General features: G+C 34.6%; 1 protein-coding gene across 3 annotated transcripts in view; it reads left to right on the forward strand.

Annotated features, from left to right (window-relative positions):
* DIAPH3 (diaphanous related formin 3) overlaps nucleotides 1-16,241 on the forward strand; it is a 573,382-nt gene that overhangs the window by 138,692 nt on the left and 418,449 nt on the right. For all 3 annotated transcript variants that reach the window (XM_037022985.2, XM_073212547.1, XM_037022986.2), the window contains one exon: nucleotides 15,472-15,602. In XM_037022985.2, the coding sequence (XP_036878880.2) occupies nucleotides 15,472-15,602 (131 nt within the window). The remainder of the gene's footprint in view (nucleotides 1-15,471; nucleotides 15,603-16,241) is intronic.

The raw sequence follows: 16,241 nt of genomic DNA on the forward strand, positions 1-16,241 counted from the left end.
ATCATGGAGTATTATGCCAAATTTAAAGTGAATTAGAATAGTACTACATAATTAGAGAAATTTCCATGAAGTGTAAATCGGGAAAGCAAGATGCAGAAAATTATATAAACTGGTGCCATTAAAAAAATTCTCCATGTACAGTTATTTATATCTAAATATATATAGGACTGTGTGTTCAAGCATTAAAATCTGGAGGGATATATGTATGTATGTACTGGGCTTTTCACCTGGATTTACATGCAGTGGGAAGAGAGATAGAGCAGCTAGATAAAAAATTTCACTTTTACAAATTTATGAAAAAATTTGTATGTATACAGAAATTACATACAAATGAATAAATAAATGAGTTTTAAAAATTAAAATATCAAATGGGCAATACAGGTTTGGTTACACTCTAAAATTATTAATAGAAGATTACAGGATGTCATATTTTAAATTCTGCTGCTCAGACTAAAGAAATGGAGAAACTTCGAAGACCTTAACCCTTGGGCATAAATTGAAGATGACAAATTAATTTACTGTGGAGGAAATGAAGTTGAGCTAATGACATACCTTAATGACTTTTGTATTTCCACATCCTACCAAGAGGTCTGCTGTCTATATATCTATTTTTGGCATTTAATAAATGTTGGTTGAATAAAGAGATGTGTATGCCTATTTATCATATATGTGTGTGAATCAGAATACACACATACACACACATATATTGCATTTAATAAATGTTGATTTAGTAAATGTATTGAAAGATGTAAATTGAAATAGAAACAGACTTTCAGGAAGAAAAATTTTTAAATGTAATTTATAATATCAATTATGTATAGGTTATAAGCATATAATAACTCTTTTTAGGAAAGACCTTCACTTCATTGTCATTTTCATACGTAGGTTAACTTGATACTTAATGAGATGGGGATGAAATGAGATTGGTGGTGGAGCAACTGAAAAGGAATATAAGATATTGCCAAATGAAGATGAAAGAAATTGTTTGTTTTATAGTTTTAGGCAGTTTGAAATACATATGCCATTGTGCTGTACTAATTTTCAGAAGAACTTTCATTTCACCCAAGGCAGGGATTGTGTAATTCTCATCATATCTCCATCCTAACCTGGAATATAGTGTGTGCACACTAAGTTATTGATGAATAAATTGATTTATAACTGTAATATGTGCCAAACACAAATTAGTCTAGCACAATATCTTTTCAGTGGTATTCTAGAGCCAGTTTGTTTACTTAAGATAAAAATCCAGAGATGAAAAATGTTTATGGATCGATGCAGTGTAAGTCTCCAAGTCATGATCTTTACTATGAGTTACTATAATAGCAGATTAGGTCATTAGAAATAGTAGAAATGTTTAGTATCATTCATTTATTCTTTTCCCTCTTAAATTAACTTGCTGTGTGCCAGGCACTGTACATGGCAGTAGGGATATTGTGATGAACAAAGCTGATCATGTCCCTGTTCTCATGAAACTTAACATTTTAGTAGAGGGGGCAATCAATAAATATGTAATATGAGACCAAGTCTGGGAATACAAGGAATTTGGATTTTTTTTTTACTATTATTAATGCTTTTGTTCAGTTTCTTCCATGTACCACAGAACTTGAGAACTGACATGTTCATCTTTTCTACTAGTACAGATAGCTTTATTTATCCATAGTCTGTGAGAGGCAGTGCTTGGTGGATATACAAACCTGAAGATTTTAGGAGGTAATTGAAAAATATTCTGAATCATTGGTCTATGTAGTAATGGTACTGAGACTACTCTGGAAGGGAAAGAATCCCCCAAATTGGTAAAAAATCCCCATTTCTAAAGCTTAATGGGGATTTTTCCTGGTTTTGCATGTTATTTTTAACACATAAATCACTGCTTGAATATAACAGATGCTTATCAGATATTGTTGGATGAATGAGTATATTATTTCAACCAACTGTCCTAACATGGTTTTAATCAAGATAGGATTTGTAAAATTTCTTTTTTAAACTGTTTTTTGAGTTCCTGTTTTCTGACACACATATAAAGACAAATCCAGCATTTGTCTTATTCCCAAGGAGTTTTCAAGCTGGTAGGATTCATACAATTATATAAATACGTCACTTTTTTTTCTTACAAATAAGAAACAACCTATAAATAAGTATAGGAGAAATAAACATAAAGTGGGAATTTGGAGATCAAAGTCACTTCCAGCTAAGGTGGAAAGCGTTTCCATGGGAAGGTGGCTTTCAGTAGGAATGAAGGACATTTGGGATTTGAACATTTGGAGGTAGGAATGTGGAGGTAGGGATGGCTGTAGAAATCACACCAGCTAAGATGTAGCATATATGCGGGAAACCATATGTGCAAATGTGGGTCGGGAAATTGTTCATTTTCCTCTAGTGAAGCTCCTGTGAAAATTAACAGTGGAGTACTTGGTTGAAGAGGGAGGTTTGGATTTTTTTCTAGTGAAGCATTGGATATTTTGAGAAGAGTGGGATGGTTCGAGAGAGGCTCTTTTCTCTCTATTAACAGGATAAATGACTCTCCCTCTATTTTGTCTTTTAAGTGCCTTGGAGATAGTGCCTTATGTGAGGTGAGCACCTTCTGTGAGTAACTCTAATAACACAAGTTAATACAGGTATATTCCAAGTACATTTCAATTTCTTAGCTTTCTCCACTCCAAAAGCACTGTGAATATTTTATATCCAGGAAAGCAGAAACCAAAGTCACAGACTGGGATGTGACTCTGACCCAAACATCTTGTTTTTTTTCTCTCTACTATTATTTTTTGTCCCATACTTAGCTGTTAATTTCATTTATATGAAGAATACTCTGAAAAGTATATTATATTTTGTGCTGTTTTATATTTTTGAGCCTTTTACTAACAAATTAGATTTGTAGGGTAGCCTGTGTGTGTGTGTGTGTGTGTGTAAAGAAGCAAGGTGATTTTCTTCTATAAATCAAGAAAAGGAAAGTAGGAAAAAAGGAAGACAGGCTTATACTGTAAATGTAATAGTGACACTTAAAAGTATTACTCAGAATTGTGGAGCCAAATAATTGTGCAGTTAGTTACCTGGAAGGACTGAAAAACAAATAGCCTAATTTTAAAAACTGAAACAGATGTTTTCTTACCCCTAAGCCCCCTTTTTTGGTAAATGTCCAATGAAGTTCTGTTGTGTTTTTTCTTTTTATACAAACATAATCAACACAATAAAGAAGATAATGAACCAATGACTAAGAGCCTCAGCACATTTTCTCCTCTCTGTTCAGATGTGCCGAATAGATCTTCATCGTTCACTGAACCATCAAATAGAGGCTGGCAAATTAGAACATCCATATTTATTTGATCAGATTGCCCCTCCCACAATTTTGGGCTGTTTTTCTCTCCCCCTTTTTCCTTTATTTTTAAAGTACAATTTATTATTCAGATAGAACCAAACATTTTCCAGTTCTAAAAGATATATTGATGATGCTAAATAAAAAGAAGTCACCTTATTTGACATGGTATAACATTTTTAATTAATTTGATTTTTCAGCAAGGAAATATATAATCACATTATGTACAAAATATTTTAAATGGCATGCTTTAAAACTTAAATTCAAGATTTATAAGGAAACCAATTTGAATGTATCTAACTTTAGAAATAGCATAAGGCATAGAAAAATTAGTGAATTTAAAAGTTTTTTTAATACTTTTAAACTGAAGTTACATAGTAAAGCCTACAAATCTTTAATATGCAGGTGGACAAACTATCACAGAATAAAGACCCACATAATCTTTACCCAGATGGAGAAATAGGATGATTCTAGCAGTCTCTAATATCCTAGGCGCTATACTTCTTCCTCTTCCAGATAACTCCTTTCCTGGCTTCTAATACTACAAATTCTGTTTTATGAGTGTTTCAGATATTTTTTTTGTGATAGAATTCATGTAATATGCAATTCATCTTAACCAGTTTAAAGTGTTCAATTGGCATTTAGTATCTTCACAATGTTGTGCCTCTCCACCATCTAGTTCCAGAATATTTTCATCAACCGCAAAGAAAGCCTTATTCTTTAAGCAGGCTGTACCCACTCCCTGCCCAAGGTCTTTGACCAGTAGAAAACCCCTTTAAGCTGATTCCTTTGTCCTTTGGCATTTCCCCATTATTCTTTGAGTACTTCTTTACTATCTTGATTAAATTTTCCAGATCATCCTGTACTGTTCTACACCCTGCCCTGGCATCAGTCTTTTCTTCAAAGAAGGGTTCCTTTTACTGGAGAATGCTATTTAGAAATCAGTATCTGGGTGCTAAATTTTGTAATGGGTTGTCTTTACTTTTAGGCCTTTTCAGACAGGTAGGGCATAAATATGTATATGTGTGTGTATAGACATATATATGCACATGTATATAACATGTATACACATGCATACATACTTGGACATTCCATGTATGCATGTATATAAAAATATGTATATGCATATATAGAAAACCTGGTATATGATGTGTATCTCATCTCTATCTTTATCTATATCTATCAATACCTCTCCCTTCCAAAATAAAACAAAACACAAGCTGATACTGAAACATTTAATTTTAATATTTCAGTTTATTTTTCTGACATCCATTTGAAATGCCGTTAAGTTCATTTGATTTGGATTCACTTCATTTTGGGATTTCTCCCCCACCCCCCATACTTCCTGATTTAATTTTTTATTTGTGAGTGTGTGAAATAGCAACATAGTTCTAAAGGGTAGAACTATACAAAAAGGTATATTTGGAAGACTGTCACTTAACCCTCCTTTCTCTCAGGTGCTCTACTTTCCATCTTATCACCATGTTCCCATCCACCTCCTGAGGTATGCTATCTTGTTTTTTCTTGGTTATTCCTTCCTGTGTCTTTCTGTGCAGTAAACAGTATGTGCATTTTCTTATTTCTCTCATAAATTCAAAGTAGTATTCTATAGATATTCATTTGTAATTTTTCCATTTCAAAATAGATACTATTTTGAAAATCACGCCATACTGGTTCACAGAGACAGCTTCATTCATTTTTTAACTGCATGTTACAGTTCATGCAGTGTGGTGCTCATGGTGCATGGCTCACCACAGTTTATTCAACTACTATTCACTGGTTATGTGTAGAAGCAGTTGACTGTTCACTGTTACCACATATCCTTCTAAGGCTTAAAAGCTTAAAAGAACACCTCAGTTTTGGTCATGGCTATCAGGTAGAAGTGTTGATAATGTTACGATACTGCATCCAGCAGTTGAAGCAACACTTCTTAAATACATTGAATAGTCCAAATATTCAAGTATCTTATTGAAGGCAGTGAGCCAATTCAGGAAAGCTTTCACATGAATAGAAGGGAAGTCGATGACAATTAGGTATTGATGGATAGTAAGAGATAAGTAGTGTGTTGAATTTCTTTTATTATTTTGAGTTAATTTCTAGTGTTGAATCAGTCTGGTCTTTTTCTTTATAATTTAGAAACTGAAACAGGGATAACGGCAGATTTTCTTATTTAACGTATTTCTTTATAAAATGTAGTTGGTAATTTTAAACTTTTAACGTATGCTATTTTTAATATTCACTAAAAGCAGCCTCCAAACTTATAGGCAGAGTTCTTGGTACATAATGGTGCTCATTAAATGTTTATGGTAAAAAATAAGTAACTCTAAAGGAATTCTTTGCTAAACCTTATTTTGTCGGTGAATGCACCTTTTTGCAGTACATTTTATTGCTCATAGTTTCTGCTATGAGTTTGCATAATACCATCTCTGACAGATTTTACTGGCACTGGAGATCTGTTGGGATTGTAAATGTTCCAAAAACAAGTAATTCATACTGCAATGACAGTTTAGTGTTTTGTTGATCAGTGAGATTACAGATGCTAAAAATAATTTGAAAAATGCAAAGAAATTGTTGCAGTGCATTTTAATAGCAATATACATGATAGTTATTTAGATTATAATTACTCCCTTGGCAGCAAGTGTGCTTACCCTTGTTTTGTAGGGTGCTGACTCTGCTATTTTCTTAAAATACTGTCATTATCAATGCAAACTATTTCTTTAAGTAGTCTCCACATTTCATATTACCTTATTCAGCTTTCTAAATGTCATCACCTGAATTGATACCAGGAATTCAGGAATTGTAACACTAAAGAGAAACTAAGGCAGTTAATTTATGGTCACTGACATAAATAAAAGGCCATACACATAAACCCATGCAAGAGCACACGTACTCACCATGATGAAAACTTAGGCTTTTTGACTACTGTGGCTTTGTGTTAATAGAATTTTTCTGTTTTCTGAAGAGTATCTTCTAAAAATTACAAAGTGAATGTCATGGAGAAGAGTCTTGAGTGTAGTAACTAACCCATACCAAAAAAATAAAATCATATATTGTTTGAGTCTATTCTTAAAGTTTCCCAGTGTTTTAAGTTTTTACTATCTAGAGATGTATTTTGGGTCTTCATGTTAAAAACATACTAATTTTTCTTTATGGATTTAGGTATGATTGTAAGACTAAACTCTATACCTGCATTTGAGTGTGTTGCATGGTGTATTTGGGTATAGGCTACATTCCAGGAGGAATAAGGTATGATTTAATGAGCTGAGTAATAGTTTACAACGGTTGGAGTCATGCTTCAGAATGTAACTCAGGACTTCTGTGAGGTCTCAGATAATGTAGGCAAACTTTTGCTTGAAGTGACTACTCTGAGTTAAGACACCCCACCAGGGAATAAAAAGTCATTGTCTTCATCTGCTCAGGCATTATGCTGTGTCATCTTGCTGCACAGCCTGCAGACTTTATAGATTTGGTTTTTTACTTTTATTATTTTTAAAGTCAGGTCATCATTAAACGGTGGATTCTCCTTTGTTTGCATAGAAATCATTTAATTATTTGAAAAAGGAAAGTCAGTTCTTCAACATTTTCTACTGGTACTTGGAAATACAATGTATTTTTAATTTGTCATAGAAATGTTTCCCAAATTATTCTGCAAACAGTTAAATGAGAGAGAATGGTGAAGAAATTTACAGCGAGTAGTTCTTATACCTGAACTGAGATGAAATGCAATAAAAACTGACTATTGTTCCCTTTAGTAGTCACATAGCAAGGAAAAAGATGTCTGGTTTTAGAGAAATAGAAATGGTAAGGGAAATAAGTAGTGAAAGGGTATATTACTTTTTATACCTTAGATGAATTTAATAAGGAATCTGACAAGAGTAATGTATGTGCCTTTCTTTCTACCTGCATTTGATATTTTAGAATAAATTTACTAAGGGATTAAAGAAGATTTAAAAATTATGTTGGCTAAATATCCTTCTAATTTTTGTGATGTCAGGCAGACATCCTTATCTTGCTAATGTGTTTTGATACCACAGGGGATAAAGCCTTCTAAGTATTTTCGTCGTCATGGCTAATGGACTTAGAGATACGCAGGCATGGGTGTCTTTTTCCTCTCTCCCTGACTTTCCACTTCCTTTGATATGTAAAATGAAAGAAACACCAAGAAGGGCTGTGCTTAAAAGGAACATTTCTGATTATTCATGTAACACAATATTTCTCCCCTCCATTTCCTTTCTTTTGTACCTGTATTTTGATAGTAATGTAATAAGAGGGGGGAAATTGGGCTGAAAAGTAATCTCCCAATTATCTGGTCTATTTCCTATTTCTTTAATTTTCTTTTTGGAGTAAGCTTTCCTTCTGGCAGAAATTTCATGTGTGTGTGTGTGTGTGAAACATCCTCTCCTTTCTTGTTTTAATCCTTAGTCTATGTATATCGTCCATTTTATTTTATTATAACCTCATTCATTCATCAAACCAGGTGTGCTACAAGGACCTGGCGGCCTGGTGATGGGTTAGGCAGATGCAGACACTGCCTTAGCAGATGCCTTCTGATGGACAAGGTGGTGTCACCCAAAGAGGTGCTGGTGTAGACTGACAGACTCCCTCTTTTTCCTAGCAGATTAGGCTACCTAGCTCATTGCTTTTCTTCCTGCAGCTACCACTGTCATTACCCTAACAGACTTCAGCCATCATTCACATCGCTGATCCATCCAGTATTCCATTCTCTCATTTCCTTGACTTTCTCACTCCCAGCAATCTTATTTGTTCCATCCGATATCAACCACCCATTACCTTGGATAGTAAAATTCACTTCTAAATAAGGTTTACAAACCTCCTTTCATGAGCAATGTCTATCATTTCAACTTAATGTTCTAGTTTATAGCATTCTGTAACCCTTTTGGAACTGCTAATCCATTGATTCTACTGTTTTTTTTTTTATACCTATCACCCCCTAATCCTTGCCATGCTTTAGTTCTGTCTTTATCTAACTTGGACATAGTCCTTTGTTGTCTTGCATAAACCATCATTTCGTTTACCTCTTTGTCCTTGTGAACTCTGCCCTCTAAACTTCCCACCTCCTCTGCATTCCTACCTCAGCGAGGCATGCATCTGGGAAGAAGCGCGAACTCACATTAAGCCGTGTTTTCTAAGTGACCCCAGTTGAGGAGCCAGTGCTTAACAGATGTCCTACTGCATGGCCTTTGTTGTTGTACTTCTTTACTTTCTGAAAATGATTTCATACCTTTTCTTTCCATATCTCCACTTCTTCACCCTCCTTTTAGCTGATTATATTGCTGCCTCTATCCCTGAGATTGTTAGTATCAAAATAGAACTGCCATAACTCAGTTATTCATGTAACATAATATTTCTCCCCTCCATTTCCTTTCTTTTGTACCTGTGTTTTGAAAGTAATGTCAGAAGGAGGAAATTGTGCTGAAAATGAATCTCACAATTATCTTCCTAATCTCCAAATCTAAAAATCTATGTGACTCTGTTCCCTCCAACTCTGCTTTTGCTCTTCTTACAGTAATACTTTCCCTGTGACTATATAAGATCAGTTTTTCCTCTTGTATAGTAGGTTACATCCTCTGTCATGTACTTAAGGTTTTTTTTTTGTTCATTTTTTGGTTGGTTTTCTATATCTACTCTTTGCATTATCAGTTTCTTATCCTTTGCTTGATCATTCCCATCATCATGCAAACATGGCATGGTCCCCCTGACCCCAAATCACACTATAGGTTCCCCTCTAGTTACTACTCCAGTTCTCTGCTCCCCTTTGTAGAAAATCTCAAAAGAGTTGTCTGTTCTTCATCTCGCTTTTCCCTTTGAACTTCTGATTAGGTTTATTCCCCAATCCCTTACCCAATCTGTTGTTGGCAGGGTCACAGTGATCAGTAGATGGCATCACCATGACCCTCGTGGTTGAGACAAAAGGCTGTGCCATCACCTTTGAGTTTTACTTCTTTCACACCTCACATCCAAACTGTCGGCAAGTCATATCTGATCTACCTTCATGTTGAGCAATTCTCTTGGCTTCTGTCACTGGTGTCTTATACTGGGCTACTGTCAATGCTTTACTAACAGTTTAGTAGCCTTCAAGTTGGTATCCTTGTTCCATGTCTTGCCACTTGTAGTCTATTGCCATTTAGTAGTTAGAATAATCTTTTAAAAATATTTGACTTCATTGTATCTTAAAATTTCTGTGCTCAGTATCCTCCAACTGTTTTCCATCCACTGAGAAGAAAACCTAAAGTTCTTACCATGGTTGTAAGGCCCTATCAGGGGTCAGCAAAGTTCTCACTGAATGGCCAGATGATGTTTGTTTCAGGCTTTGTCAGTCACACTGGGTTTCAGTTGCTGCTGCCGATTCCTCTACCTCCTCCTCTTCTTTATCCCAATAAGAATGCAAAACCATTCTTAAATCAAGAGTCTACACAAACACTTGGCACTCAGGCTGTAGTGTGTCAATCACCTGCCTCCAGAATGAGGCATCTCCTATTTTGTTGTCTCTGTGTTATGCTTACCAGGATCTGGATGAGTCTTGTCCTCTTTGGACTATGTCAAGTTCATTCCTGCCTTAGGGCTTTGTACTTGCTCTCCAGTTTACCTTAAAAACCCTTCTCCCAGATTTCCCATGTCTCCTCCTCTTCTTCATTCTGGGCTCTGCTCAAATGTTACTTAGAAAAATGTCATTTTCTTAGATGTGCAACTCTTAAATAGCTACTTCCCTGATCACTCATTCTCTTTCTTTGACCTCCCCCATTTAGAGAGATAGCACCACATTTTGACTTAGGCCCCAAACCTAGGAGTCATCTTTGGTAAGTATTTCACCCCTGTATCCACATCATGTAAACAATGACTGGTGCACAGTAGGTGTTCAAAATATCCTTTAAATGATGCTAATGAAAATTATTTAATACAGAGTGGTGAGGGTCAAGAAAAGGTATTCTTAGATGGGAACCTTGGTTTGTATGGCTCATGAAAGGCCTGTCACAGGAAGTTAGTCTCAGCCCAGACCTAGCTCATTTCTAGGAGTATCTGTGCAGCATGAAGTGGTGATGGTGACAGTTTGGGTAAGAGGGCAGGGTGTTAGAGGTACGAATCTCAAGTGAAAATGAAGAGGCCTTTAGATATTAAATTGCCCATACAGAAAACTTAATATGGCTGAAATAAAGCATTATTTTTTTAGGCAGTGAGATTATTCTGTCTTTCCCAATGTTGATTGGTGAAATCTACTTGCTACTCCATTTAAAATGTTGTCCATCTTTACTCCTATCTTCCATCCAAACACCCCAAAATCTCTTAATAGTTCTGCTTTTGTTCCTTGAACTAGAATGGCCCTGGACAACACGATCAACTTGGTTTTGGGCTTTTATATAAATGGTACCATACACTGTGCACTCTTTTCTGTCATTTCCTTAACTCAGCATAGTTATTTGGATTAATCTATCTTGTTGCATTATCAAAGTGAGTTTTTTAAAATTGTTGTATGATATTCCTTTGTGTAGATATACTACAACTTGACAGATACTTGGGTTATTTCCAGTCTTTGACTGCTATGGATAAGGCTTTTCTGAATATTGTATGGATATATGTTTTTTTGTTTGTTGTTCCTTCTGCTCAATACCTAGCTCTGTAATTGCTGAGTCCTATGTTCAGTGTATATTTAACTTTAAAATGAACTGCCAACTCTTTTCCACAGTGCCAATACCATTTCACATTTTACCAGTAGTGTAGAAGAGTTACAGGTGCTTCACATGCTCACCATTTTAGAGTATGGGTAGTGTGAACTCATTTGTATTTTTAATTTGCATTTTTCTGATGACAAATTACATTGGACATGATTTTATGTGATTATTGGCCATTCATGTGTCATCTTTTGTGAAGTTCTTTGCTCAATTTTTTACTGGGCTATTTATTGAGTTGTAGAAGTTTGTCAATATTCTGAATACAGATTTTTTATGAGATACATTTATCATTTGTAGAGGCAGACTGCCATGGGCCCTGACTGGTTATACCAAAAATGTAAGGCCTGGCTGCTCTTTATTCAGGCCGTTTCTCAGCATGTGTTTGCAGTGAACAGCCTTGAGAGATGAAGATGTGTTTCCCTGTAGACAATGAGCAGGCTTGTTATTGCTCACATAAAACGGTGAGCCTCCACAGCTCAGGGTTCTTCTGTAATGCAATCCACTACATGTGCAGGCATCCTTCACCTATTAAGGGACCCTGCATTGCCCCTTGTGGTACTTGGTGGGTTGGGGAATCAACATAGGCATAATAAAGTCATTTGTCTCTAACTCAGGAGTCTTATGTTTTCTGTCAGCATCCATGGAACAGTAACAGGTAACTTAGCTTGTTATGTAGGGTATAGTCTTAGAGACCACACTGCTCTTGACATGTATTGCAAATATTCTCTCCTAGTATATGGCTTACTTTTCATTCTCCTAATGAGACTATCTTAACAGGAATCTTTTGAAAAGTAGAAGGTTTAAATTTTGATGAAGTGTAATTTATTAATAATTTTATAGTTAGTGACTTTGTATCCTAAGAAATTTTTACCTTCCCCAAAGTAGTGAAGATTTTTACCTGTGTTTTCTTCTAGACATTTTATAATTTTAGTTTTCACAGTTAGGTCTAAGAGCTAGGTTCACTTTCTCTCATAGGATGTCCAGTTGTTCCAACATCATTTGTTGAGGAGGTTCTTCTTACCCCTTTGAATGATATTGACACCTTTGTTGAAATTCATTGACCACATAATTTCATGTATATTCGTGGACTCTCCTGTTCTTTTGATGCTTATACCATTCTAGATTTATTATTGTAGCTCTATAGTAAATTTTGAAGTCATGTGGAGCAAGTTCCCCAATTTTATTCTTTTTCAAAATTGTTCTATTTTAGGTCCCCTGCATTTCCATATAAATTTTAGAATCTGCTTCTATATTTCTGCACAAAAGCTTGCTGGGATTTTGATGGTGATTATATTGAATATAGGGATTATTTTTCAGAAAGTGTATTTCTTAATAATATTGAGTCTTCTATTCTATGAACATGTTGTACCATCTTCATTTATTTAGGTTGTCCTTAATTTCTGCTCACAGTGTTTTGGAGTTTCCAGTATATAGGTATTTGCATTCTTTTGTTTAAAACTTTCCTAATTCTGTGTTGTTTTCTGATGCTATTTAAAATGCTATATTTTAAAATTTCATTTTCTTATTGTTGGTAATATTTAGAATGCATTATTTTTTTATATGTTTAACTTATATTATGTAACCTTGCTTAACTCATGTGGATAATCATTTCATTTGCAAATAGACACAATTTTACTTCTTCCTTTCTAATATCTATTGTTGTTGTTATTATTGCCTTACTTCAATAGCTAGGTCCTCCAATATAATACTGAATAGGAATGGTAGGAGCTGACATTGCTTCTCATGTTTCCACTTTCACGGGTATCAACATGGAAATTATAATAGCTTGAAGACTTTATGAAGGGTGCCATATAATGTCCTATTCTGTATCATGAAAGAACCTAAAGCATTTTTAACATTTTTGGACGCTTGAATTCATCGCTGTAGGAACTTTCCTGTAAGGACCTCATAGACTATGGATTCAGTTAGCTCCCATTTCATGGAGTGGCATCTTTTGGTTCAGCTGAGTTTACCTGTAACTAGAGTCAGGGGGTGGGAAAGTAGAGGTTCCAGTGTTTTAAGATAATTAAATCCTTATCTTTTGTAACACAACTCGAAGGTAATATTGAAAACTTACAAGTTTAAAAAGATCAGAATAAGCACATTATTTAGGCATACTAAGTAGCTATCAGAAGAAACAGTTAAGAGAACTAAAACTGTTTACCTTTGGGAGATAGGGCTAAGAGGTGGGGCAGGTGGCTTTTCCTTTTCCTTTTTAAATTTTTTTAATATCATTTCTATTTTTAACCAAATGCACTTATTGCTTATTATTCTTATATTTTAAAACTTTGTACTATATAGGGCTTATCCATACATTGTTGAAGGGAACAATTGATCTATTCAGTTTTGGTTTATTTTGATCTTATCAAAATCATAATTATTTCAAATATAAATTCACAAGGGATGGCAAAAGATCATCTAGCTTACCTCCATCATTGCATATTCAGATAAAAATATTAGCCTGACAGCATGCACAGGACACTTGAAAAATTTATGATAAGAAATTGTAAGCAACCTATATGCCCCATGAGGAAGATTTAAATAAGGTAAGTAGTGATCTGTTTCTAGTCAGTAGGCAAGAAAAAAATAATTGTCTTTAAGCTGAAGTATTGATATTGGGATATGAAATGATACTCAGTGACAGAAGTAGCCTATAAAACAGTATGTATCATAAAATATTTTTGAAAGTAAACTGTTTATGAATATATCAATATTTGCATATTCATGTATGAAAAAACACTTTAAGTAGAAATATTAAATTAATAGTTATTTTGAGGCTTTTTTTCCTTGTCACTTTTCTATGTTTTCCAGCTTTTATGTGTTGGACAAGCAGTAGTTTGATTCATCTTCACTGCTCTTAACATTTTTTCCCCCCTTTCAACTTTATTTTATCATTTCATTCTCTTGAGATTTTTGCCAATGAATTTTTCTTTAGTAAATTATCACTTTGCTATTGATCAAAGTCATCTGTCTCCCCAGTGCTCATTTGTTGTGCATTATTTGGCATATTTCCTTGGCCAACATTATAGCAAAATAATACAAATCAAAAGAAATGAAAAGAAATACATCTGATTTCCTGTCATGCTAACTATCTGCTTCTGAACATATACAATTCCTTTCCTTCCTCTTGGATGTGTAATTAAATCTATAATTTAAATACTAATTTTAGGCTTTATTGTTAGTTTGATATCCTAATCATTTCCCATCTGGACTATATATGTGCCTTCTCAACAGGTTTCTGCTTCTGATGCTTCTGATTTCAGAGTAAAAGTCAAAATTCTTTTGTAGGCCTGTAAGGTCTACAGCCTCCCCATCACCACTGTCCTCCAGATATCTGCATGGTTACTTCTCTCACTTCTTTCAGTCTTTTATTCTAATACTGAAATTTGAGGTCTTCAAATTCTTCTCTGTGACACTTTGATCACCCTGTTTGAAATCGTACCCTACCTCCTATGCTTTTTATTCCTAATGCCTGCTTTTATTTTATTCATTATTATCTGCAATTCCATTATTTTCACTGATGAGCTGATTTGTTGTCTTTTTCTCTTCATTCTCTCCCTTGGAGAATGCAGCTTCATGCATGTAGGGATTTTTGTCTCTTGTTCGCTGCTCTTTTTGGCATTTAGAACAGGCCCTGACACTTAATGAACTCTAACCCTTCTAATTTCATACTGCTGCCACAGTGATCTTTATAAATAAAAGTGGAAGTGCTAAGTGTATGGTGGTGCTCTATCACTCCATGATCTGACCTCTGTCTTCAGGTGTATGTGCTTTTTTTTCTTTGTTGGGTGCACAAGTGATTTGGATTTTCTTTTTGGGTGCACAGTATTTTAGTCTGGAAGGCATTCCTAATTCTCTGTCTCCCTAATTCTTACTTCCCTTCTCCCTGTTACTCAGGCTTCTCTCATCTGCTCCACCAAGTGATGTGTTTGTCCTTTGGGTCCCTTGGTACTGTGTTATAGGCATTAGATGGCACTGAAAAGTATTATTTCCTTGCATTTATCCTTCCAGATTTAGGTTTTGACAATCTGTGTCTACAGTTCCTAAGACTAGGTGCTGTTATGAGTTAATGACTTACAATCTTTTCTGTGGTGCTTGGTATATTAGTTTAATAAGGTTGCTCTTGTATTGAGTTCTGACTTTTTATTTGGTCATTAAAACTGTTACTATATTTTAAGATATTTCCTGTGATTTATACTTTGTCATTTTGCATGGTATTTTGGATTTGAAAAAGTCATTTTAATTGGTAAACCTATTGATGCTACTATCTTTTGTGGGTATCATGGATTATGAATTTATAGATTTTTATGTCTGGAAGTCAGGAAAAAAACAATACTCTCCTGAAAGTATACTGCTCAGGGTATTTGTGTGCAGCTGTTAATATGAAAGTTGAGATGAACTTAATTGTTTTTATTTTAATGATCTTCACAAAGCATGAATTGAAATAATCTTCTTCAACTTAATTTACAGGGAAATCTTAAGAGTAACCGACAGATCTCACCTCAGGAATTCATCCATGAACTGAAAATGGGGTCTGCAGATGAGAGACTTGTCACATGCCTGGAGTCCCTCCGTGTATCTCTGACTAGCAATCCTGTGAGGTAATTCATCTATCTGGACATCATCAGGGCATGTTACTAAATTAAACAGATGTTGTTAGTCAGTCATTTTTATTTAATACTTTCTTCATGGCACCTGTAATAAATACCTGGTAAACCTCAACAACTTCTCAAGGTAAAAATTGAATACATAATATTTAAATTCATGAAGAAATACAGTGTCAGTAGTACTTTTTACATTTATTACTGCATGATACATAGCTTGTGGACCTAAAACTCATTCTTATCTTTTTTCTTAGAATTTAAAAAATCTCAAGGACTTTTTAAAAGAGAACAATCATGATCAGACACTATCAATTTAACATGGCTGAATTTCACTCTGAGGTTTGGTTGCATATGTGCTGGTTGATTTCTGTTTGACATAGAAAGAAATACTATTAATTAACTTATCCTTTATTGGAAATGTATCTTTATAGGAGCCTACAGGTTAGTGTTACCAGATCGAACAACTACAAACACAGGACATCTAGTAAAATCTAAATTTCAGACGTAGTTACACTAAAAACTTTTGTTGTTTATCTGCAGTCTGAATTTAACTGGGTGTCCTGTCTGGGAACATTAACATAGATGTCTCTAGAAAACAGTTCTTAAGCTTTATAGCTCAGTGTATTCTTGAAAATT

The sequence above is a fragment of the Manis javanica genome, chromosome 9 (genome assembly GCF_040802235.1).
Source record: "Manis javanica isolate MJ-LG chromosome 9, MJ_LKY, whole genome shotgun sequence".
NCBI lineage: Eukaryota > Metazoa > Chordata > Mammalia > Pholidota > Manidae > Manis > Manis javanica.